The 26,116-nt window shown below is 41.1% G+C and overlaps 1 protein-coding gene across 2 annotated transcripts in view; it reads right to left on the bottom strand.

Moving 5' to 3' along the window:
• The window catches only part of LOC121949825 (unconventional myosin-IXAa-like), a 164,643-nt gene that overhangs the window by 108,030 nt on the left and 30,497 nt on the right, over positions 1-26,116 (bottom strand). For both annotated transcript variants that reach the window (XM_042495609.1, XM_042495610.1), the window contains exon 2: positions 16,982-17,951. In XM_042495609.1, the coding sequence (XP_042351543.1) occupies positions 16,982-17,884 (903 nt within the window). In that variant the 5' untranslated portion in view covers positions 17,885-17,951. The remainder of the gene's footprint in view (positions 1-16,981; positions 17,952-26,116) is intronic.

The raw sequence follows: 26,116 nt of genomic DNA, 5'->3' as shown, positions 1-26,116 counted from the left end.
CTCTCTACAGGCTTGTTGCATCAGGGGGAAGACACAGCGAGTGGCTGCTGTGATACAGCACAACCAGCACATCAGTACTGTACACCACAGACGTATTTTATATACTTTTACACAACTATTTTGATATTTTACTTCTCAGGAGCAGAAATGTAACTACAAAATCAGGTCAAGCAACATCCACAGAATCTGTTCAAGTAATTACAGAAACTGTTCACTGTAGGCAGTCACCAGTAGGAGTGCCTCAGTGAGGAAAATTTCCTATTGGTTAATAAAGTCGTGACAACACCAGTGTTACCAAAGTAAAAATATTTGTCGATGATGTGGTAGTGGGACGATCAAATTAAATCAAAGAACACTTGCTGTGATTGGCTACAAGCAACATCATAAAAAGGTCTGTTTTCTAGATCTGGATACAAGAAAAGATCAAATGCAGTTATTGTTTGACTGGAGAAGTGTCAGCACTACTTGGCACCGGGTTGTTTCAGTCAATACCTCAAAGGCATTTGACACTGGTAACACTGACTGCCGTGGCAAGCTTAATATTGAGATTCTTCTGCCTCCTTCTTTAAAATTGGCGGAACACATAATTTTTTTTAGTACTGAGTAAAGGAAACAGAAAGCTATGGTGGTCATAGTTTTTTATTCTTATTCTGTAACACTGAATTATCTTAAAACTGAACTACATGTATATTTCATTTTTGCAACAATAACTACGGTAGCTTTCCTTGCATTAGCCTTAGAAGAGGAAGAGGGACGTGAGATATCTGAGAGAGGACTGATTAGTGACACTAACTGACACTAACATGCTCTGCTTTGTCTGGTGGGCTCAGTGCATTAAATACAGCGACAGCACACAAACAGGTGTGTGTACAATAAAATGACAAACCAACCCAGAGCATCAGCCGTCATACTCAGTCTGGGAACAGCAGCTCTATATGTGAACAAGTTCAAACCTCCACCAGCCACTCCCCACCTTTTCATTCCCCCACCCACTCTCACCCACGGACAGCCACACGCTCAATGGCACATCTGCACCATTCATCCCATCATTCATTTGCTCTGCTTTCAATGGCGAGACTAAACGTGACTGTACTTCATTTGGTTGCCGGGGAGAGGGGGTCGTCTGCTGTGTTTGAGTGCATTTCAGCACAGACCTGTTGAAACCTGATGGATGAGGCTTACATTCAGGTGGTTAGTGTGTTGAAGTTATGTTTTGTGAAAGCGTACAAACACAGTGATTAGGAAGGTGATTTTGACACACAAAGACGTGCACAAACAAAGACAAAAGCAAAGCAGTATGGATGACTTCATGTTAATCTGATAACATGACTATTACTCAACTTGCACAGCAGCTGAGCCAAATTCCAGCTCGACTAAATGCACAGTTACAATTGCAATTATCTACTTTAACAACCTGCTCTGTAAACAGCTTGATTGATGAAATAGTCATTTAAACTTTTTATAGAGTTACGGGCATATTGTATCTAAACAATGAGACTAAACAGAGTAATATACTAGGTTTTTTCTTTTTATCTCATGACCCAGTCTCCCATATCCTGAGGTGTGACTGTGTATCTCTTTTTTCTTTTTTCTTTTTTTTTCCGCCTCAGGGCATTTTGCTGAATCTGGTAGCATGCCAAACATGATAAAGCTTCCTGCTAACACAGACAGCCCGATCACTGCAGCCCAGTTGTTGTTAATTGTTTCCTTCAAGCTGGCAGTAGTAAAGTCTATTCCCAAGGATATTTTTTGATATGACTGCTAGACACAAGAACATTTTTAAACTTTACATTTTTTTTTGGTTCATCAAGTTGTGGGTTATGAAATGGCTTCTGGCCTTGCACAATTATGACCCTCTCAACAATCGATCACATTTTATATTTACTCTACAAAGCCTGACTATTACAGCCCTGACACACCGAGCTGACCGTTGGCCGATGGTTAATGTTGAGCCATCAATGGGTGTCTGTTGCCCTTGTTTTTGCGGTTTGTCTCATACTATTGGCACAAGTTGTCCTTTTTGGCCATTTTAGCATGATGAAACAGCGTTGGGGACCACAGAGCTTATCACTGAATTAAATCACTCTGATCGGCAGTCTATTTAACGGCATAAGAAGAGAAACGTAAGTGAGGAAGGCAAATAAAATGACTAAAGCCAAAGATGGTGTGATGTCAAAATAAACATATTTTAGGTCAAATTATAATTTTTCGCCAGTGAGCTCTTTAGCAGAAATGATTCAAAATTGTTTGGTATTGTTTGCTATCACACTAAATATCAATTGTTCTTTCAACATCGGGTTGTGTTATTAATGTGCTTACTGGCTAACTAGTGTCTTCAATTCATCCTGACAGTCTTCCATTTTCCACTTTTTAATTACTTTTGTGCTAGTTGGCTGTCATCTTTGCCATGTGATCAGAGCAACGTTTTGGTCGAGACACAGGTGACATGAGGTGACGCAAAAATTGGTCTTTGTCGCCAATAACTCTTTGACGCTGGTTTGTTGTGACTAGGCCTTTACATGTATCAGAATCTGGTGTGTGGTGCTGACAGTGTTAACTGGAACGATACTCTGCTACTTATTTTTAAAACCCACTTGAAATTCATATACATTTTTAAGCACTTCTAAAGCATATGTCATGCAAGAGAGCCCATGAAATGGTCATAGTTGTCAAATCAACATTTAAAGTTTGTTGACTGACTCATTATATCAAATGATGTACTGATGTACAAAAAACAGTCCATCACGGGCTAGCTGACAGACTGGTTTTCACTAATGCTAGCTAGCTAACTAGCATTAATGATGATAACACAGGCCTGGCTTCAAAAAGAAATGCATTCTGATATTAGCGGGTGTGCATGTTAACTTGCCATTGTAGGAACATAACTGTTTGTTCCCATCTTCCAAAACCTGTTACCAGTAAGACAAGATGTTGAAAATAATAATAGTGAAACTCAAATAATTTGCTTGCGTGTCTCTCTTTTTTCGTTTTGAAAATGCAATATACAGTATGTTTTCTAACTCCCACATGTGATGCACGCCAATTTGGAAAATGCTTTTCTATATAATTTCTGAAATCTCTTCTCTCCTGATGTTTGGTCCTCTGTGTGACACCAGATGCTGCTGTCATGCACCGAGGCTACCAATTAGTGTGAGGCAAAGCTTCCCCAGAAACTCACAAACAAAAGTGGAATTTGTTTTCTTTAGAGACTTAAAAATAACTCTTCAAAGGGTGGATCACAACCGCAGAATACAGAGAAAAAAGGTAATGAGTAACATGCTGGTTTGTGTGTGTTAGAGACAAAATGAAGAAGGCAGAAAACAGGACAGATGTAACTTTAAAAACAGAAACTTTCTAAGAATGAAAATGAAATTCTAAACAATTTAAAAACACTTTGTAAATGACAAATACACATATTGATAAAACTAATTAAAACGGACAACCTTTTCTGTTTTGATAGACGGAGCTTAATTAGATCCACTCTGATTGATGACAGTCTAGTGAACCGGCTTAAATAGATGAGATCACTAACGCAGATCCAGTTTGCTCAATTGCTGTCATCATCACAGATGGCCTCGTGTCCGACCACGACTCCTAATGTCGGTAATCTCATCTGTGTCTGATTGCTGTGACACTGCATAAGCAGGCTCAGATTGAATCAGGCCCATTCAGACTATCAATTTCCTGTCGCGAGCCGTTAGCTAAATCTGTTGGGTGGAGTTGTGTGGAGTCAGCAAAAACAAGAAAAAGTGACACGAAAGAGGGATGTGGATACTTATCAGTGCATTTCTTAAGTGATATTACATTTATTCGGGGCCACTGCACAAAAGATAAAGGCATAGTTTACCATATTACAGATGTAACATAAATATATACCAGAAAATTTACTTAGTCATGCTTTTATTCAACTATAATGCATTAAGTTAATTTATCCCTGGGGATAAATTCAAAGGGACAGCTTAGCCCATTAACAAAAATACAAATTCTTGCTCCTACCTGTAGTGATATTTATCAAACTAGATTGTTTTGGTGTGAGTTGTAGAGATGACTGCCTTCACTCCAATATAATGGATCGAAATGAAACTCAAATAAAATGGATTTAAAAAACTCAACAGTGACGTCTCTTCTGTGCAGTGATTCAGTTTGCGGGTGTAGTTCAGAAGAAAGAAAATAGTTCCTACATAAAACTGCGCACAACAAGGTCTGTGGATTATCTTGAGTAACCAGGTCATGATTTCTGGAAAGAGACATTGCTGTTGAGTTTTTCAAATGTATTTTTTTAGTGCTTTGAGCAACACAAGCCCAGTGCCATCTAGTTCCATTATATTGGAGAGTCATCATATACCGTAATCCCCAGTCATACCTTTTTAGGAAGGTATGAAGGTATGATATATTACATATGCACAAGCCTAATACTGTCTTACATAACTGACACAACAATCAGTCAACCTGCAATAACATGTGTTTAAGTCACTTTGCTTTCACAACACCTTGAGTGATTCTCAGTGAATGTGGAAATACTGTGTTTGATGACTCGGCTCAGAGAGAGCATTTTATCCATGAGAGAACCATTAAAACTCAAAATGCACAAAGAAACAGCAAGCATATCAGACATAAAATAACCTGAGCAGAGGGGCTACAGAGAGGCGCAGCGAGAGCAGGAGACATGGCCGCTGATATCACCCTGAACCACGTCCAGGTCAAGTATACGACCACAGAGTGTTTGAGAACACAGTGTACAGCTGTCTGCGGGGATAAATGCACACTGTACTGAGCTTCCTGAGAGAGGAAAAAGGAGAATGCTCCAGAGAAAGACAGAATGAGAAGGAGATGGGGATAATCCAGCGAGCAGATGTTTGGGAGCGCATCGAGGAGCGCTCGCTGCCCAGAGGATACGGATTATAGGGATGGAAGTGCTAACAGGAACATAGAGGGCCTGAGGTGGGCTACCTGATTAGCAAACACACACCCAAGATAGCTGGCCAATGCAGCGGCTCTCTGAGGTAAAGGCAGCAGCTATTGTTAAGCCACATGTAATGAAAGAGACTTGTTCTGCTGCAGGAGAAAAGCTGGGATTTAAATCAGCAAAGGTAGTCTGCAGAGAAAGTAGTATGAGAATACAAAAGTAGGACATTTTACCAAAAATAGGGCTTTAATGAACATGAACTTAAATCAAAAGGGAGTAGCGTCTTCAGCCGTGAGAGCTGATGTGACCATTCACTGAGGGAGGCACAGACCTATGGTGTAAAGTGCTGTGCAATAAACCCAGCAGAGACCAGTCTTGATAGCAGAGAGCTTTTGGTTGTCTCATTGTGATTTAAAGACCAAGGACACACTCCGTCGTGGGTGAAACGTCTCCTATTCCTCTGGTGCTGGGGAGAGCTGACTGCTAACACGTTCTGACAGGCACCTCTCTTCCACGCAGAGGTTAGTATCGCGCGCGCACACACACACACACACACACACACTAATACAGAGCAGTGGAAACCGGGCAGTGTTGCCCTCATTCAGCAGCTCCGCTACACACATGCCTCGAGTGACAGTGCTGTAATACATGCTTCCTTTGCCAACCTTCCAGCCTCGTCACAGGCCTGACAGCTCCAAGTTGGTCTGTCAGGTTCAGAGGGTTCACCCACAGCAGCCGCTCCACTGTTACTGTACAGTAAGAGTGTCTACATACACAAAATTCACAGGAATTAAAGCCTAAAAGTGAGCAGTTAGCCCCTTTCACACTGCCTCTTCAAGGAGGGAATTTCACGCCGTTATTCCGCCTGCCATTCTGTATATAGGGTACGATCGTGGAAAAGGGGGGACACAGATGACTCGCCGTTAAAGAAGTATTTCACTGATATGAAGAAGGCCCTCACATAGAAATAAGGGCATCTATGCAGTAGAAAGAAGATACTTTTGCAATTGGTGCTTTGTGATAAGAGAAAACGAAGAAGCTTTTGCTCAAGAGGTAGAAAACCTACAACTACCAGAATGCATCTGGTAGGTGACGTAAAACAACCTTGTTCGTTAAACACAATGGCAGCCGGCCAGATCTTAGAGCAATAGTGAAACGTCAAATGACGGAAATTATGTGAAACGATGCCTAGGACAGCCGGCAGGATGGGACCATGGGCAGCACGGATGTGACGTTTTGACAATATGTTATGCATGCACTCCAACGCGAGTGTTTTAAAAAAGTATCTGATAGCAGTTAGCAGCTAACTAAAAGAAGAACAACAGCAAACCAAAATGTCTGCAAATTGGAAAAACAATGAGATTCAGGAGCTCCTTACCTGCGACAATATTAGTTGCCATTTAACAGGGAATGTAAATTAAATTGTACATTGTTTTTTGCAATCTCATGCCTTTGTTATTGTTTAGAAAATGCTGCCAACACATATGTTATATTTCACACAAGAAGCCAGCGTTGTTGTGTAACACCCTACAAAGGATTTGATTCCACGATGCTGGCATGTTGTCTAAAATCAAGCACAGGAGCACTATGATGTTGTCTGGTTTGGTTTGGTTCTTTGCAAAAATGCAAAAGCACCATAAGGAAGTGACTTAGTTTTGGCCTTACAATGCGATCTCTGTGTAAAAAGCGGCTAGTGTCTGCATGCATGGACTACACAGGATTTAAAGCTTAATAGTGAGTAGCTGTCTCTAGTCCAAGGGTCTACGGCACTGGGCAGCTTCTCAAGCCCTTACACACTTAACAACACACAGGCTTTTGAACACACACTTTCAAAAGCAGAGGGCCGAGGCACTACCTGGAGCCATCTATCAGCCACAGGAGACAGGTCTTGTCCCTGAGGGCCTGGTTAAGAGTAGTGGGGGTGGGGGGCATTTGGATGGGAACCATCTGGTGAAGGGAGGGGGGGGTCTGCTTGGCTACTAATGCAGCAGGAAGGTCTGCTGGCCACACCACCAGAACAAAGACGGGCTGTAATCTGGCCCCTGCGGCCCCGCAGGAGCCCTCAGTGTGTCTGCCCCCCAGATACAGCACCACACAGCTGGGGTCAGTCTCCAAACCTCAGTTGGTCTTCAGGAGGATTTGAAGCAGGGATGTACGCTTGTCATGCGAGAGCCCACATCACTTATAGTCATGTCTGAAGCAGGAAAACTATGTGCCTATGTGCAAAAAAATGAGGTTTATGACCAACAGTGAGTCCAAGAATGAGAGCAGATATCAGTTTTGTGGCATTCAAGATTTTTCCAGTATGTACTGGACAACAGAGAGCACAACACCTCAGGCCAGTTGCCAGTTAATAGAGGTCAAAATAATGAGTACGACTGGGTAAAAAGTCGGGTGCAGTCACCTGCAGCCAGCATGTCCATCAACAGCTGTGGACCTTAAATTAGACGAGACTTTAAATCATTTCCTGAATACTTTTTCAAAACTTTTGAGGTAAATAATGGCTTTTTCCCATGCAGAGCATGAGGTTTCTTTCTTCGAACTTTCCTTTTGTTCAGATTTATGAGTCTGAGTCGAAGTCTGTCCAGCTTACATCAGAAACAAGCATGGAGTAAATGTGCGTTTCCAGACTCATCTTCCCCCGATGATTTAGCCGTCTTTGTTATATTATTGATGATCCCACATGATGTCAAGGATCTATATTTTCATCTCCACATACAGCCTGATAATGTGATAGCTGTTTGAGCTACAGAGGACTTGAAGAGCAGCTGCTGAAGTTAAAATCTGATGTAACATAAACCTCCAATCTCTTCTCCTACAGGTTATCTTAACTACCCAAGAGACAACAAGGGGTTATAGTGATGTTGTGATAATTTTTTTTAGGACTATGCACTTAAAGACAGGCAAGAAATGAAAATCCAAACATACAGTATTAAAAGGAAATGGCTGGGGATAACATTTTTTTGGTATCATTAACCTATCCTACGGAAACAACAAACACAACAATGTGTTAGTCCGTCTCTCAATGCCTTCCAACTTCCCCAGCCTGCTAATTTGCTACTTTTCTTATCTGTTATAACCGAGGACATAAATCTTTAAAAAATGTTCACAAGGCGCCCAATAGCTCACCTTATAAAGCTGCTGCCTCATGTACAAAGGCCTTTGTTGCCTGTGGCCCTTTACTGCATGTCATCCCCTTTCTCCTTCCCATTCATACTCACAGCTGTTTTTTTTTTTTTTTTATTTCTTGTCTTTTAGGCGATTGTCTTACATATAGTTTTTTACCTTACTGCTCTGGGTGCCTTACGAATAGCCCCTCAGGGACGAACAAAGTGTTTTTTTAATTCAATTGAATTGAATTGTTGTATCAAAAAAAGCACAAGAAATTATCTTAAAAAACTCTGTTAGGAGCACAGAAGGAGGTGGTGGAACCTTTTTTTCCACAGATTAACAGATTATCTGCCTCGTACTACTGTCAGGATACAGTGACAGTTTCAGCAAATATGGCAAAAGAAGTAATTTTTTATGAAAGTTACCTACTTTGATACTTTTAATGATCGATTGATCTTTTTGGTCTGGCTTTCATGTCGTGTCTTACTATCAAAATTGTATGGCTTTTACTTCTTCTATTTTTTAAGATCCATTTTTGGTTATTTCATGTGTTGTTCTTGGTTTTTGTTTCTTCAATCAAACTACAACGCACTTTGAATTGCATTTTATTTGTTTAAAAGGCTGCTATATAAATATACTTTTACTGATTGATACTGAATATTAAATCAATGTAAAATGGATACATAAAATATACATAAATCCCTATGCAGAATTAGATTCAAATAATTCCTGTAAGTTTGATCAGTCGAATTTCATCTGGTGTATACATTTAGCTGTCTGAAACTCAATAGGCTGCAGTGTTGAGACTGGGAATAAAAAGGAGCATCTGAGATCACCTGACTGCACAACAACAACCAGACCGCCAGACACAAATGGCCGCAGAAGCCAAGTCCTTCCCATCAGCTCGCCAGCTGTCTTCCCGTCAGCACTATCCTGATGTACAGTCATATCTCTACTGTCGCCTGGCTCTGAACGCAGCTCACATTACACACGACTGCAGTTACTGGCCATCTGCGGTACGTTATTAAAGGCTTTTTCATGACAAGAAATGATTCCAGCAGGCGATCAGAGCATACAGAGAACTGTTAGATGATACCGCTAGCGTGATGTAAAGCTGAACGTCATTGTTTGCCATGTGGCTGCGCTGCCGTACTTCTGAGAAGCAGTCACACTCAGAGGTCCAGTGGCTACAAAGGCAGCACTGTGGCCAAAAGGTCACATGACTGATCCCTGCAGCAGCCCGCGTCTCCATCAAGAGCTGAGGGTCGTTGATCACGACAATAAATCTCTGTGTGCTCCCTCATAGTGAGTCAGCTCAGTACTGAAAGTGTTAAAAAGGAGTGTTGTTCCCTTAAAGCCACAGACATACACACATACACACACACACATGCACACACACGCACACACACACACACACACACACACAGCTTGTCAATGAAAGAAGAGTCTGGTGAAGGTCAATTGAGTCAAGCAGTCATAAGCTGGCAGGTTTTGAGCATGTACAAGTGTGTGTCTGTGTTTGTATGCAGCAGAATAAGAGGATCAGGCTAAGGATGCTCTTAAAAATAAAAATGACACACAAACAGGGGAAGATGTTATGGCTAAAATCAGTATCAACATATTAATACAGTAAGCGGAGCTGATCATCGACCGACAGAAATGTCGTCATTTATCATTTTAAAGGGAAAATACCAGACATGTCTAAGCTTTGGCTTGTCAGTTGTCAAAGATATGCTGCTGTTCTTTGCCTTATGCAATAGTGTATTAAATAAATTTGGATTCTGGAATGTTATTTTTGAAATGTCTTGGACAAAACAAGCACTTTAAAGATGCAACCTTTTCCAACATCCAAAACAAAAAACAAAATTGCATCACACAAAGAGCAAAGTCAGGCCTCAAACAAAACTATGCATGAATAAAAAGCAAAGACAGGACTAAGAGGGTTTCGAGCAATGCAAATACGTAAACCAAAATTAATAGTATAAAGTCAGAGTTTGTTTGCCAACATGGATATCAAATGTTGGTTCAGTGTTAAGGAGCAAGAGTACTCCACATTAGCTCAACAAAAGACTAAAATAGCCTCTGCCTGCAATGCTGTTGACCTTGCACTTCACTTAAACATGATGTGAAATGCAGAGCTGCTGATGTCCACACACTGCATCCACCACAGAGGAACCAACAGGAGAGGAGAGGTCGACAGATACAGAGGTGAAGAGGAAGCTCAGGCTGGATCAAGCTTTTCCTTTTTATTCCTACACTCACTAAAAGCTTATTTTCTTTGACTTCCTCCTGAACAGAAAGGAGCTTTAACTGGTTAGTGTTAAAACTGAGGGAAATAATCCCCTTTTGGATTTTGCCTCAAAGCTCACCCCATGGTGCTGTTTAAGATCAGCTTATCATGTTTAAATTTTGTCAATCAAATGTGGAAAGCACAATATAATTGATTTTTAAAATATTTACAAAGAGCATGGTTTAAAAAGTCATATTTCACTCGCCGGCAGGTTCCCCTCCCTCCCTCCATTCATGCAGTTGGCAATAAGCTTCTTAAGTGAATCCAAAAAGAGTGACTTATCGGAGTCTACAGGCACTTACACAAATGTTCTCAAATCGTGGCCCAACCAAAGAATCTCCTGCCAGTGAGACATAGCTCATCCGGAGAAATGTTTTCCTTTTATTCCAGAGCTTCTTCACTGATGCTGGTACAGAGCTAATGTCAAAGTCAGCACATCTAATGCTTATAGCAGAGTCCTTTGCTTGTCGACACAAATACAGCTTTAACTTTAACACTTGACACAAACTGTCAATGTTTTTGACTGACATGTGCCAAATAATTCCAATCTTTGTTTTGCCACAGAACTCCTTTTGTCACATTGTTTTGTTTCTGTCTTGGTTTTACGTTATTGGAAATTAGAATTACCGCCATGCAGTTGTATGCCTCCATGTACCAGTAAAGTTGCACTCACAGTTTACATCCATGTCTCTGAAAACATGGATGCTTCACACACATTTTACCCCCAGCATCGCAGAAGGTGTAGACAGTCAGCAGTTTCAAGGTGGGCACCCAAGATTAGTGTCACCAAATCAGAATCTGACCAAATGTGTCCCCTTCTGTTCCTGAGATATGATGTTGTGTTATGGCCAGGAAAGTGTTTTTGCAGAACATTATGATGTCACAGTTGACCTTTGACCGCTTGGAAACAAAATGTCAGCACTTCATTATATCGTATTAGATATTCGTGTTAAATCGTAGTGCATGGATCCCTGAGTTATGGCCAAAAACATTACAGTGACCTTGACCTTTGACCTTCAATCACCAAATTCTAATCAGATAATTCTTGAGTCCAAGTGGAGGTTTGTGCCAAATTTGAAAAAAACTGACTCAATGTGTTCTTTGGATATCACGTTTACAAGAATGAGATAAATGCAGGGTCATAGTGACCTTGACCTATGACTATCAAAATCTAATCTAGTCAAAGTGGATATTTGTCCACTAAAATTTGAAGATATTCCCTCAAGGTGTTCTTGAGATATTGCATTTACGAAAATGGGACAGACAGACAGACTGACAGACTGACAGACTGACAGACGCACGTACAGACGGACGTACAGATGTATGGAAGGACAACCACAAAAAACAACGCCTCTGGCTATGGCTATCACCAGCACAGAAACATTATGAAGGTTGTTTACTGTGTTCTTGGTGCAAAGGCTCAATTTATACTTTGCCACATGCAGATGACAAAAAAAGCAAATTGCATACAGATTCAAAACTTGGGCATGTTTGCACTGTAATATCATTACTGTAATATATTTTGTGAATCTAATCTTGAGGTGGGGCAATTAGCTGTTGCAAGTGATGCAAAATTCATGATATTATCAGCAGCTGTAATCCATTCTTCATGAATTCACCCCTGAGTGTGTAATGAGTAACTGATATCATTTTTCAGAGTAATTTGCAAGTAATTTTTCTGTGTCTGGAGTTAGATAGCTGCAAACAGTCACCAAGCAGACCAATTTACAGAAAGCAAGAGGAAATAAGGACTCAAGAAAACATCAGGGAACCAACAAACTAGCTTGAATGAATACTATTTCTGTGACTGGTATGTATTTAAAAATCCCCCCCAATAAGCCTTGCTGACAGTCTTATTTGACTCCGCCTCAGGCAACGATTCAAACTCTCACAAAGCTTCAGTGCAGCAGCGGCAGCATCTGACCGAAGCAAATGCTTCTGTAATTGGCATTACAACTTGTGGAAACCAAAGAATTTGGCTGGTTTAACTCAGCAGCCTTGTTACTTGGCTGCCGTTAACTTTTTACTCAAGAGAGCTGCTTCTCAAAGAAACCCGTCAGGCCCCGGGGCATTCACAGCAGCACTATAATGCCTTCCCATCCAGCTGTTGTTCATAGGATTCAAACGGTGCATTAATGTGGACGTCATGTTCAGCTGTCGGAGATTGGTGTAAAAGCTACAGCGAACAGGAGAGCAGTTGATGTTATGTGTTGTTTATAGTTTGTGAGCAGCTGGATGGTGAGAGTCACAAGTTCAAACAGTGTGATGTCACAATTTTAGCGTGTGTGGTTGCATATTTGTGTCATTGTCAGGTTATCCCATACATAAAAGGAGCTTTTCAAAGATGCATGGCAAAGAATTGCAGGACTCTCTAAAAACATGGTATTTTTGTTGGATAGGTCCTCGTTTTGAAAGAAGGAGCGATGCACACTTTGGCAAGATCGGTGACCGTCTCAGCCCGTGGGTGTGAGTTCATACTTTGTATGATAATCTGCATTCACCTTTGTAAGAATGCAGAACAAAAACCATGACAGTTTAAATTTTATCTTGACAGACATTTACACCATAAGTCAATGCAGAAAAGCACAAATAGGTGCATTAAAATGTAACTGAATGCAGGAAATGAAGTGTTTGATGCTCAAAATTTTCTACTGTGGGCAAATCCCCAAAGCTGAGCTGCTGAAGTCATTGTAGCATGCATGACATTGTTAAACCTGCAATGCTGTTTCTAATATACCATTAACCTACTTAGAAAAGTCTTGCTGGATTGAAATACTTCCCATAGAATAATGAATACATAGGAAATGAGTGCCCTTCTTGCTGGAGGACCCAATGACACTTGTTGCGCAGTCGATACCAACACATCAGTGGGCTACAGGAGATGAAGTGTTAAATAATAAACAGCTTTTGTAGTTGTAGGAAGTTATCCCAAGAAAAATGTTTTGTGTGGCAATACTCCCAAACAGGGGTAGACTCACTTTTCTTTTTTCTAGTCCTGTAACGTTATCCCCACCATTCATAGTCACCATCAGAAGCCCAGCTGCCTGTTCTACTAGTAGAGACTGGCCTCTTGCGGTGCATGCTGTGCATCTCCATATCAGTTTAATAGAAAGAGGAACATCTGTATTTTTGACGGTATTGTAAATCATACCTACGGGATTTCTAAATGCCACACTATACCCTAAGAGGTTAATACCACACAAGCCTATTTTTGGATTACCATTTTGCTAGTTTATCTAAAAATTGGTGAGACCACTCCATGCAAGCCAGTCAAAAATGCACATCAGGCACACAACAATCAATGTATTATAGGACATAAGGCACCAGTCCTGGGTAAAATACCAAGTTTCAAAGAATTACAAAATGTTTTCCTGATTTTGGTTCATGAAAATCCACTTACTTTACTTGATGTTTATTCCACGCTATTGATAAACATATCACATACTGTGTAAAATAATTCCAAATGATACTTGTGCAACACTGCTCTAACTGCCATTTATGCTGCTGGCTCTAGATATACTCTTTCTTTTTTGGCAAACACAAAAAACATGTTATACAGGTATTTTAGATCACTGAAGCATTTTGTGATACCAAACTGTCTCCTACATCTGGCAAATTATCAACAAGGGCACAAGAAAACAACTCAAAACAACACAACACACTGGTTGTGAGAGATGGAATTTTTCTCATAACTCCGTTCGCTTGTTCATCCCTGTGACATTTCAGCTTTGCACCTTGTTTCGCACACCTATGTCAGACAGTTGACTGATGGGGAAGTGATTACACAAGACACAGTCATGCTCCCACACACAGCTTACTAGCCACCAAACAGTATCCAGTTCCTCAGAGAGTAATGTTCCTCTATCTGTGTTATTATCAAAACAAGCCTCTGAGTCCTCCCAGTGCTGTCGCCTCCAGCACCTGACAGGCATTCAGTCACCAGCGTCAAATCATCACGTGCAGAGAAGTGCAACTGTACCTGTGTGATGGTCAACCACAGCTATGCAGTGAAGCAATACCGCCTAAATATCTCTCAATTTTCTCATGTGTAATACATCCCTCGTTTGTTACTTTGCAAGAGATTCTTAGGATGTATGACATAGCATCAAGCAGTAGTCACATGCCTCAAAAGCTTCTATTTTGCAGGAATTTCTAAATAAAATGTAGTTTTAACAGAGATTATTCATTCTTTATGTAAGAAAACTATAAACACAAAAGCAGCTGCAGTTACAAGGACGTCTAAAAGGTGATTCATGATTCCCAGATGACAAATCGTATATCCACTGCCTCATTTTACTGTACAGACCTCCACATGGGACGCACATGGTGTCAACATGCACAGCTGCGTGTCGACATGACATCCCCATACGTCCTGACAGGAAGCTGTGCACTGCCGAATAAAATGGCTGCCAGAAAACAACAAACTACACTGAGTTATATGTGTAAGAGAACATGTTGCCCTTGAACAGACCTTCTCAAAACATGAAATTCCAAATGAAATTCCATAATCCATAATCCGTTATTGATTTATAATCCAGGGCGGATTAGGGGACAAGCCACTAGGTTCTTTTATTTCCATCAATGCAGAAACTTGACACACCATTTCTGGGTCAAATAACATCCATAAGAGTCATATGTGGTAAAGCTGGGGCTAAATATAGGTTTTCCTGCACGTCGCAGTATTCCAATTTCAGAAAGACATTTCTATAATCCATTTCATGCCTCGTCTCATGAGCTGACATTCCAACGCTAGAGAAATAACCTGCTGACTTCTCTTCAGATTTAATCTGGATTTTGTCACTTCCTCTCTGTAGCCGGGTCGTCTAATTCACAACATATGAACCACATTCAGCTTGGCGTCAGCTTGCTGCTTCATCAGTAGGAAATTTTTCACTAAACAGGACTAAACATGGTAATTTGTTGAGGAACAAAGGTCAGCAATAGAAAAATATTTCAGTTCTTAATGAAGGCATGTCCATGGCTACAGTGCTACAACAAGTCTTGATCTCAAAGTCATACGTTTCTTGATCATTAATTGTGCTTTATTAGCCTGTTTGCCATCAAACATCTTTACCATCTTATAGTTCTACAATTTACGAGCCTTGAAAAGCCATCTTAACAAACAAGCTCCAGCACTTCTTCAAAAGAACATTGTCTAAGTTGCCCAACATTCATCTCAGACTGGACTTGTGGTCTGCTTTGGTCTTGAGGCCCAGAAACCAACATAAAAACTATTGGTGACAAACAACTGTGAACCACTCTGCTAAAGAGCCCAATGGCTAAAAAAAATAATCTAATATAATATGACAAGTTTGACTTAAGTCTTTTGTTTTCTTTCTTCCCTTCCGTTTCTCCTCTCATGCACTGAGCTATACTGCCAGTGATTTCATTCACTGACGGGCTCCACTACCTCCAGCTGAAAAAAAGACCACAAGGGCCAACGAGGACCGAGTTGTGCCAATGGTGCAAGACACACTGCAAAAACTAGGGCGACAGATGCTCACCAAAGGCCTGAGATTGACCAACAGCTGACCATGGTGTGTAAGGGCCCTTATGTGTTTACTTTTGTCTCTTTTCCATCAAATGGTCCCAGGAACTAAAGATCCCCAGGGAATCAGAAACAATGGTCCCTTTTCAACCACAGGAAGTTTCCCCAGGAACTAGTAATATTTTGCAGAAGTCATTGTCTTTCAACTGCAGGAACCAGGGTCTAAACTAAGTTCTAGGGACATTATTTTACCCAAAATAGTGCCTGATCAAGGGGCAGTACTCCCTGAAAGTACAGGAACCTTTGTGGTGGGGTTTGCTGGGATGACTGTTGTTAATTTGTCAAACTCAGTGTTGCTACTTTGACTTGTGTACTGCTTCACTCATAAAATGTACTCTATATTGATTTCGGACCATTTTAGGATGAGGGAAGAACATTTCCATTTTTTGATAGGCTTTGCTGTTGGCTTCTTGGCTCAATTTAATGAAGACAGAGAAAGGGAGGGAGAGATCGCTGAGAGACAGAAAGACAGCACTGGAGTGCTGTGCATGAGAGAAATTAAATACTAAAGAGATTATTTACTATGGAGCCAGAACTTCATGGGTCTTTAGACCATGGTGAGAACAAAGATGGGCCGGGGAAACCTTTTACTTCCTTTAAAAGTAGTTCCTGGGATGAGTAAATGTCCTGCAATTTTTTGCAGGAAACATGATTTAAATCAGTACTATACAAGTTTTTTTTGTACATTCCTGTTTGTCTCTTTTGGGGGCAGGAAGTACATGAAGACAACAGGTCCTCTCGATCAAGCAGCAGTTTCAGAGAAAGTTCATGAACTGAAAAAGGGCTGCTAGACTCAGCTGGGGTCACACCAGACTGTCAGGTACAAAGCACAAATAAATTCAACAATACTGAAAGGTTCAACAGTCATCATCAGATATTATGCCTATCAGAGATTTGGAAGGAAGAGCCCTTCGTTATTAATTTCTGAAATATCCCTGATGGTATCTAAAGATGGAAATGCAGATTTGAACCACCACGAAAACCAGAATCCTCTGTTCCTTCATCATAACCAAATTTCCTGACAATCTATTGTTACGTTATCCTGCTGGCAAACCAAAAGACCATGGGAGGATGTTGTCTGTTACATTTTCTCAACACTGGAAGTGTTTTCATGTGAGTTTCTTACCTCCAACACTGGCCCCGCTCCCAGGATGGTCTGCTCCACCCCGCTGGCGAATCCCTTCTGGCTGAGTGCAGTCAGGTGATGAATGAGGAAGTTGGTACTCTGGGTCTTCCCAGACCCACTCTCCCCAGAAATGACTATACACTGGTTCTTCCGCCGCTGCAGCATGGCGTGATACGCCACATCTGCCACAGCATAAATGTGGGGCTCGAGCTTCCCCAGTGTGTGGTTGTCGTACAATTTGACATATTTCGGATTGTAGATTGGCAGGAATTGAAAGGGGTTAACAACAATAAGAATACTTCCAATGTATGTGTAGATCTTCTCCTGGCGAAAACGTGCCCGCAGACTTTCCAAAATGGTGCGCTCTGTTAGCTCCGGGAGAGCACATAGGTCAGACGGAGGGTCGCTCCCTGCAGGCTGGGGTAGGAAACCCCGTTCCACCATGCGGCGGCGCTCCTCAGTCACCCGCAGCCACATCTGCAGGCTGCCGCCATAATGAATAGATCCATCGAGGTTCTTCTCCCGCAGGAGGAAGCGGTAGTCATCACCACTGCCAAGGCCGCTGCGGTTCTCCAGTGCACTCCTCGGCCACAGCATCATCCGTTGAACAGGGCAGTCGCCAGGGTTTAGGATCCATTCCTCCCCACCAAACTCCTTCACCTCAGCCAACACGTAGCATTTGGTACGATCCAGACGCAAACGCTCGATGAGGCACTCGATGGCTTCAGCAGCTGTGGTGTTCTTGCGGGCGCTGACGGGGCAGTAGATGGTGCCCTCAGCAAGGGCGCCTGGGTAGACGCGCAAGGAGAACTCCTGGTCCTCCAGGCGCCGCCGCATACTGCCACTAGCGGTGGCCATGTTGGCGCTGCTGGCGTAGCTGCAGCCGCCATCTTGTAAGCTCATGGTGGCGCAGCAGGTCCCATCAGCACACCGCTTTCTGGGCCCGGAGGACTGACTCAGGACATCCCAACTGGTAAAGGACAGAGAAAAGAGAGAGGAAATGGGAGAGGTTTGAAACATGGCAGGAAAACGTCACAACAAGAGTTCAAGGGAGGAATTAGTAGTTACTTCATGTCCTCAAGCATTTTCAGTACATTGAGTCACAACAGGGTCAGTAGAGTCATGGTGATTCCATCTGTCCCATGACAGAGAAGGTCGATTCAATAGGCTTTCTGTTTTGGATTGTAAAGGGAACAACTATCATGGACGCCACAAAAGAGGAGCATGAGACCGAGTCAAAGAGAGAGAGACAAGAACTGATAGCTATTCAAAACAATGAGGAACAGTAGCGGCTTCATGAATTTAAAGGCTACTGGCCAGCTTATCGGTGTGTGTGTGTGTGTGTGTGTGTGTGTGTGTGTGTGTGTGTGTACTCATGTGATAATCCAAGCGCTCTAGCTGTGTGCCAAGATTAACAGCTGCCACCTTCCACACAAAAGTGGCTGTAATGAGAGCACAATGGTTTAATTCACCACTTCCCTGTTGATAGTGAACACTGCACTCCATTCTCTCTCTCTCTCTCTCTCTCTCTCTCACACACACACACACACAGTCCACTTTCAGAGACTACAAAGCCTCAAATGCAACATTATAAATAAAGGAAAAGAAAGAAAATTAAAAATGTAAATGACTGTTAAGTTTGCTGGTGATTATGAGACAAAAATCAAATCATGTTTACTGTATTGTACTGATATATATAGCAATGTTGCTAATATACCATACGTTTAAATGGACGTCAATTGATGCTTAAAATGTATATATCTCACTGAACTGTAGGATAAGTAAGAAATAAGTCATTTTCAGTTGCTTTGACTTTTAAATAACCCTATCAAAAAACTGCCAAACCAGACTGATATTCAATATAATGAAACATAACTCCAAACATAACTTTCAGAGAGTAGGTATGATTTCCTTATCCAAGTAAATCTCTTTATTTTTGGGATGAAACTCTTTAAAATGATGCAAATTTTATTGAGTCTCTAATGTCACAAAAAAATCATATAACGTATTGTGTGAAAACTAAGTATACATACCACATCCAAATAAACCATTTAGGTAATGCTAATCAAGAGACAGGGAGTAACAGCATCAACTTTAGGGAGTGTTCATTATTTATAAGAGGGGAGGGGGTGATGAAAAACTCCCTCTCCCGTGCTTAATTTATTAAGTTGGTTTTTTTTTTATTTGTTTAGGAAAGGGAAATTCAACTTTAACCCCTTATGTATAGTATTAATTTAAATAACCTAACGAATGCAGAAAGTCCATGAGATTGACATTTCTGTTTTCCTGAACTCCAGCCTCTTGGAATTACAAAATACAAGACAATGAGTATGGGTCACTACAAGTAATTCACACAAGTAAAAAAATGTAGAAACAAGAAATCAGTTCAAATGTAGCCCAAAACCAAAACCTCCACCGTGAATGCTTCACTGATCCCTTCACTTCATCATCTCGTGCTATTTTCTTTATCTTTTTATGCAGTTTTTCTGTCTGGCTTCATCTCTTACGCTGTTTCTGCTTTTTTCTCTCTGACTACGTTCTGTATATTCACTACCAACACAAATAAGTCACATTTTAACAATTTCTTTGTTTCTGTCCTCCAATTCTCAGTTCAAGTTCTGTTTGTATGGCTGTTTATTGCGAACCAAACTGCGACAGCAGGACATGGCATTAAAAATCAAACAACAATCTAATTTCCACTACACTGACGTCATTGTTTCGATGAGAACATGTACCACTGCCCTTTTAGGCCCTCAGCTCATCCAGCTCTTTTTGCCAACTAACATTTGCTTTAATAGCTCTTAAGCTAAGTGCATGCATGCGCTAGACAGACACGTAAAGAGAAAGAAAGGAGAGGATGAGCCAGCCAGTTGTCCTTTCAGCGCCCCAGACAGACTCTCCTCTCCCTCCTGCCGTCTGAGCGATCCTGACCACCTACAGCAGTCTGCAGCAGCCGCCACCACCAGACAGAGACAGAGACAGAGAGAGAGAGAGAGAGACAGGAAATAACCAGCTGGGTGTCTGTGCGAAACAAAGAGGTGAACTCCGATGGATGAAAGACGGAACAGAGGCAGAGATGACTGAGCTGAGAAACAGACAGAGATGAGAGAAAGTACACAAGATTCAAAACACCCCGACTGATGCAGTCACGCGCTCAGACGCTAATGAGCTGTTCAAACGGGTAACAGGTCAGAGATTCAAGTCTATTATGCAGAAATGTAAATACAGGCAGCATTCACGGCCTGTTTGTGCCGCCTGGTGGGGTCCTTTTGGGCTGTATGTGGTGCTTGTATAAATAAGAATGAATAAGCATACACTGAAGCAAAGCTACTTTGGCAAATTTGTGCCTCAGACTGCAAATCAAAATGTTATACACTAGACTGATTGATTCAGAAGCAAATACATACTAAAGATGACAAACACTATAGCTGACTTTGAAACTGTTCACTCACTCACTTTTCTCTAGGTAGTGTGTATTAAATAGTGAACTATAAAAGGAAAAACCGAACAAGATTTAGGACACGACGCTGGAATTTTCTTTCTCTGGAAATACAAAACCGCATTGTATTGCGGTATATGGGAGTAAAATGTAGGGTATGTCATATGTGCACTCAAATTGGCTGTGCATTGTGGGTATTATATAGTGCACTATATAGTGGAAGAAATTAACTGCTGAGAATTCTACTACAAAATGGCAAACACACTACATAGTCCCCTATTTCAGTGATAGGGAACGGTTTCGAACACAGCTTATATCTGCTGGCTAAATCTGAGTGACAGCGTGCATCCACACTTTTTCTTGAAATCTTCACCAACAATAAAACATCCAAACAACTAAAAATATTCTTCTACCCTGTGCTCTCTCAGTTGGCAAACTACAAAACTGTGCCTCAAATACAACTTCTAGTAAGAAATTGAACAGACAGCCAGGTTAACCTGCCACAATAACTCAAAGGGCTCGTTCTTGGCATAGTCCGTATAGGTGGGTGCCAAAAGCGCCACCATGTGGAGGGGTACAACGCTGCCAAGAAAGGAAGAGAGAAAAAAAAGAGGACAAAAAGAATTACAATGTTTATTTTTTTTCACTTTCTGATTCCCAACATTTGGGAGGAAGGTTTTCTACAACAAGAAAAGCTGGTACATAATAAAATCTCCATAATTTCATACACACTTTGCTTTCATAGCATAATATTGCACTGGCAAAACAGACTGGAGTAGATCCTGACATTACACCACCTATATTTTTAATCAGGAATTGATTTTGAATCGGAAATCGTTTTGAATCGAGATTCGATTCTGAATCGAATCGTAACCTCAGGAATCAAAATCAAAATCGAATCGAATCGTGAGATAGTGAAAGATTCACACCCCTATTGGTCAACTGATCACAGCCTTCCCAAATACTTGGATTGGTTTTCATAGGAAAATGTCAAAACAGTGCATGAGAACAGCCTGAGGTATGTATAAGAATGATATTATTACTATTATTATTATCATCAATCAGAGCTAACGTTGGCTATTTAAGCTTAGCTGGCAGTGAAGGAATATGCTAGAAGGGGAGGTGGTAACTGAGCTGCTGCTTGTTGGTGGTGGTAGTAGGGGCAAGGACTTCAAAAATGCTAGACCCGGCTCTGATCACCAGCAGTCCACCATCCAAAGAGAGGCTGCTTTCACGATGAGAATGGCTGATACAGTAGCATGAGAGAGAGAGTACAGTGTGAGAGTGTGTGGATGTCACTGAGCAAGTACCAAATGTTGTCTTGTCTATATTTCTTCACACTGGGCCAGACACCAGCAAAGTACCTGAAGAATCGTGGATACAGTATGTTGTACATTTTCAAATTTAACTCTCTGACTCTTTACAATGTAAGAAATATTAGGAACACAAAATATTTAAAATCATAATTGTCTGCTCTGCAGGTTTTTGCTCTAGGAAAAATCTAAGCAATTTTAAACAGAGGTTAATGTTTTTTGTATTTTTTTAGCAGATGCAAAAATGGTTCTTTTGCAATGGAAGATAACCTTGTTAGAAAAGATCTGATCCACATAAAACTAAAAGAAAAGGACACTGCATGAGAGTATTTCACTGATACATAAATGATCTCTGGGAAATACCATTCATAAACACCAGAGATTTCACAAAAATAAAAAGATACTGCGGATAACCAGTTAAAAGGATAGAAGAGAAATCTAAATCCCTGTATTGGGTAATGATGCCCCCCCCCCAAAAAAAACAGATATACAGCAACTTTTATTTATTCCCTTTGTTTTGTTGCCCAAAAAGCTTTGAGTTAATTTGAGACCACCTCCGAGTAACCTCTGCTGTCTGCTGAGGTTTTATAAACCAGTGATCTGGACAGTAAGATGCATCAGGAGTAGCTGGAAGGTTGTGTCGAACCGTCTGCGGGATCAGGGGTGCAGACTGATGGATGGTCTTTTCAGGGGTCAAAGGTCAGAGTGAGGGACCAAGGTCACATACCAGCTGAGGCTCTGACAAATCACAAATCACTACGAAAGCTGGCCGCTAAATTTTGTTGGGGGAGATGAAAACACTTTTTTGGTATTTCCTCGAACAGCTGCGTGCGATGAGGTCATTCAGGCAGGAACTGGCAGCTATTGGACACTGAGTACAATGGACAGACGTGACCTTAATACTGTATGTTCAGCATTTACAACAGCAGAGTTTTGATGATGATGGATGAAGATGGAAAGTGATGCAAGTCAGGCACAGCGAGGAAGGGAGGAGACCAGATGAAAAGAAAGAGAAAGTCAAAAACAAACGAAAAGAGGTGGTGACGTGAGGACGCTTAACGTCTGTTACGTCTTGTTTTGACACGGTTGAATCTGAAGTGCTGACAGCGGGTGGAGATAACTTTGTAAGCTGATGTGCTGAAGGAATGAGCTTGTGCTTTAAACTGGAGAGACACAGAGAGTGGAGGACGTCTTAATGAGAGCGTGTCAGTCCTTTGACTGGTGGACAGGTTCAGCCTTAGGTTGCCGCCATTCAGAGTCATCACTCAGGCGCTAATGTTAGAAAACAGAGGTCCTTCCTTGTAGGCATTAATATTTAAAGAGAAAGAGTCCAACAGAGAAAGGAGAGGGGTTCAGCGGGAGAGGAGACGTAAAATTTAGAGAAAATAATACAAGAAAATAAGAAAATAAGATAAAACACAGACAGGAAGAGGACGGCTGCACTGATTGATTATTTAAATTAATGATTTGTTGATTACTGTCTAACAGAGAGAAAAAAAGCCCATAATGATGACTTTAAATGTCTTTTTTTTGTCTGACAAGCAGTCTGAAGCTAAAGAATATTCATATACTATCATGTATTGCAAAAAAAGCTTAAAATCACCAAATCCCGACCAAGCCCAGTCACCAGAGGAAAATGTTGGCATTGTATGTTCCTGCAAGACATTACATTTACATGTTTCATATGTAGCACATCAACGTTTCTGATGTAGTATGTGAGATAACTTTGTCATCAGGGGGTGGAGGGGATAGTGGATGATGTGAAACCTTGTGAGACACCTGTCACGCTGCTTACCACTGTTCCAGACAAAAAAAGATATTTTTTAGCAACCCATTTCTGTTTTTTTCTCAGCTTTTCAGCCCCCAAACATGTTTTTTAAGTGAGACTTTATAAGCTGGACAGCAGGAGACACCGGGAGTAGCTGAGTAACATAAGGTTGTTTTTTTTTTTCTTTTTGCAATTTGTTGCTGTCTTTCCAACAAGGATAGTGCTATGAAGAGTGTTGCTTTTTTTTTTTAACAAGAGATCCCTGCATTTTCTGCATGGTATGATAAACAGTTGGGGTATTTTGGCAGAGACATTGCTGCTTTTCCTGCTGTGATTATGCCCCCAAAACCCAGTATTATAAGCTAAAATATGATTTTTTTCCTAAACATCACAAAGGTTCAACATATCCACTACATAATTATATGCAAAGGTTACATATGGTTTGCAGAAACATTCAGTGCCAACATTTTTTCCCAACCATTGTCCTGCATTGTATGTCTTTAAGGTTACATCCTTAATGCATTTGTGGCTTTGGATGCTCTGAAATATTATCTGAAAAGCTATTAATTGTCCACTACAAAATCCCAGAAATCAGTATTGCTGTCTCACCCACGAAGTCTGCAAGTCTACACTGTGACTGATAATGTCCATTAGCTGCTGCATTAGAATTCCATTAAGTGCATTTATGTGTTTTTTATTTGTTTAGAAACAAACACTTGTGTAGACCTTCATCCACACAGTCAGAAAGCACCGAGTTCTTTAAATGAGATGGAAACATTAAAAGGAATGTGCAAAAGAGACTCCTAGTATTTATGTGACTTAGTAGTTCCTGGAAATCTTTGCTTTAATAAAAGACTTGAATTGGATTTGAGTTTTGTGACTCATGAACTTCTCTTCTCTACACTGATCGCGTACACAGACATTTCTCTCTCTCTCTAGCCACTAAGATGAAGAAGTATGCTTCTCATCTTTGAAACTTCTACATCTCCAGATCACTCTTTGGCACAGAAAGAGAATAAACGCTGATATTTTACAGCAGCAGTGCAGCAAACATGCAGTAAATTACTCCGCCTCTATAACAAATGCATTAGAGGAGACGTATCGTATAAAAAGTGAAGAGAGAGCTGCCAGCGACAGGCAAACATCCAAGATATTAAATACAGATGAGAAGCTCAACTCGTCCTGCAGGTCTTCAAGAGTCTGGCTGGTAAACAGTAACACCCCCTCCTCTCCCACAGTCGGTTCTCACCAGTAGAACTGCAGTAAACACCAAACCTCAGCATTCCTCCACACTGCTCACACACACATAAACACACACACAAGATTAGTTAACTTTAAATCGCTCAACACAGGAGGTGTGTTCTCTTCCTGGTCCCTAAAATGAGGGTTGTACTGTACTTATTACAACAAAGATGACTGCATTAGTAGAGGAGTTATGGTTAAATTGAACTCTGACTAACACACAGTAAATCTTCTCGACCTACACACACACACACACACAAACACACAAACACCCCTACACACACACACACACACACACACACACACATGCACACACGCTTCTGCCCTGGATCACTCATCACAGAAGATCATTTCAGGATTACAGGCATATTTCAAACTCCCTGCGGGTTTACTCGTCACTGTGGCTGCTGCTGATCTGCAGCAGGTACACGGGCTCCAAACGCACACATGCACATGCACATGCACACACACACACACACTCACACACAAACACACATCAGCTCAGACAAATGCCACACCTTTCGCCAACGGACACTGAATATTAAGGAAAGTGTGTGTGATTTGCATGCAACTGCATAACAGAAGCCTAGAAGTCACGTCTTCTGTTTTGTGTACATTTGACATATTTATGGGTTTTCAATGGGGAAAAAAGCAAAAATAAATGTAGACCTATCTGCATAGTAGGTTTAGAAAGTTTAAAAAAACTTCTTGGGCTCATCCAGCTTTTTGTTCACTGCCATTTATTATTAACCTGCTATAGTTGGTTGTTTTCCTGGTTCGTGAAATGTCTTGATATTCTGAAGGCCAAAAGTTTTTCACATCATCTGTGGAAGAATGAGGGGGAAGAAAGGGAATCTGTAACCATTTTACCATCCTTCAGAATCTACAGTTAAAGCACCCTTAATGTGTAGTTCACACAACACGATTTTAGCCCTGATATAAAAATCATATCAAAATCCTGATGACAAATCTGCACTAAAGAACTACTGTATGCAAACTATGCCATTTCTAGCAAACTTAATATCTGAACCTGTGGAGGACACATCTGAGAGACACACCCAGTGAGAGTGCAAGAGGACTGCTTGTGCTGTAGCTGCACTGATGCTGTACCTTGCCTGGATCGTGATCTTGGTTGTGCTGTTGCTGTGGTCCTGTCTGAGGCTGCGCCTGTGTCGCTGGTGTTGATCCTGCTCAACACCACCTTCTACTGCCATTATTATGAGTCATGCCTCCACTATTAATATATGCATGGGACTTTTATCAACACCTGATGCATGTAACATCACATGCGATCATATATTGCATTTATTAATTTTATGTCTGTCACTATTGCTGTGATGTGTTATTGTTATCATTATTGCTATGCACCCCCC

The sequence above is a fragment of the Plectropomus leopardus genome, chromosome 11 (assembly GCF_008729295.1).
Source record: "Plectropomus leopardus isolate mb chromosome 11, YSFRI_Pleo_2.0, whole genome shotgun sequence".
Lineage (NCBI taxonomy): Eukaryota > Metazoa > Chordata > Actinopteri > Perciformes > Serranidae > Plectropomus > Plectropomus leopardus.
The sequence above is the reverse complement of the archived record's forward strand: the minus strand, read 5'-3'. Positions and strand labels throughout refer to the sequence as shown.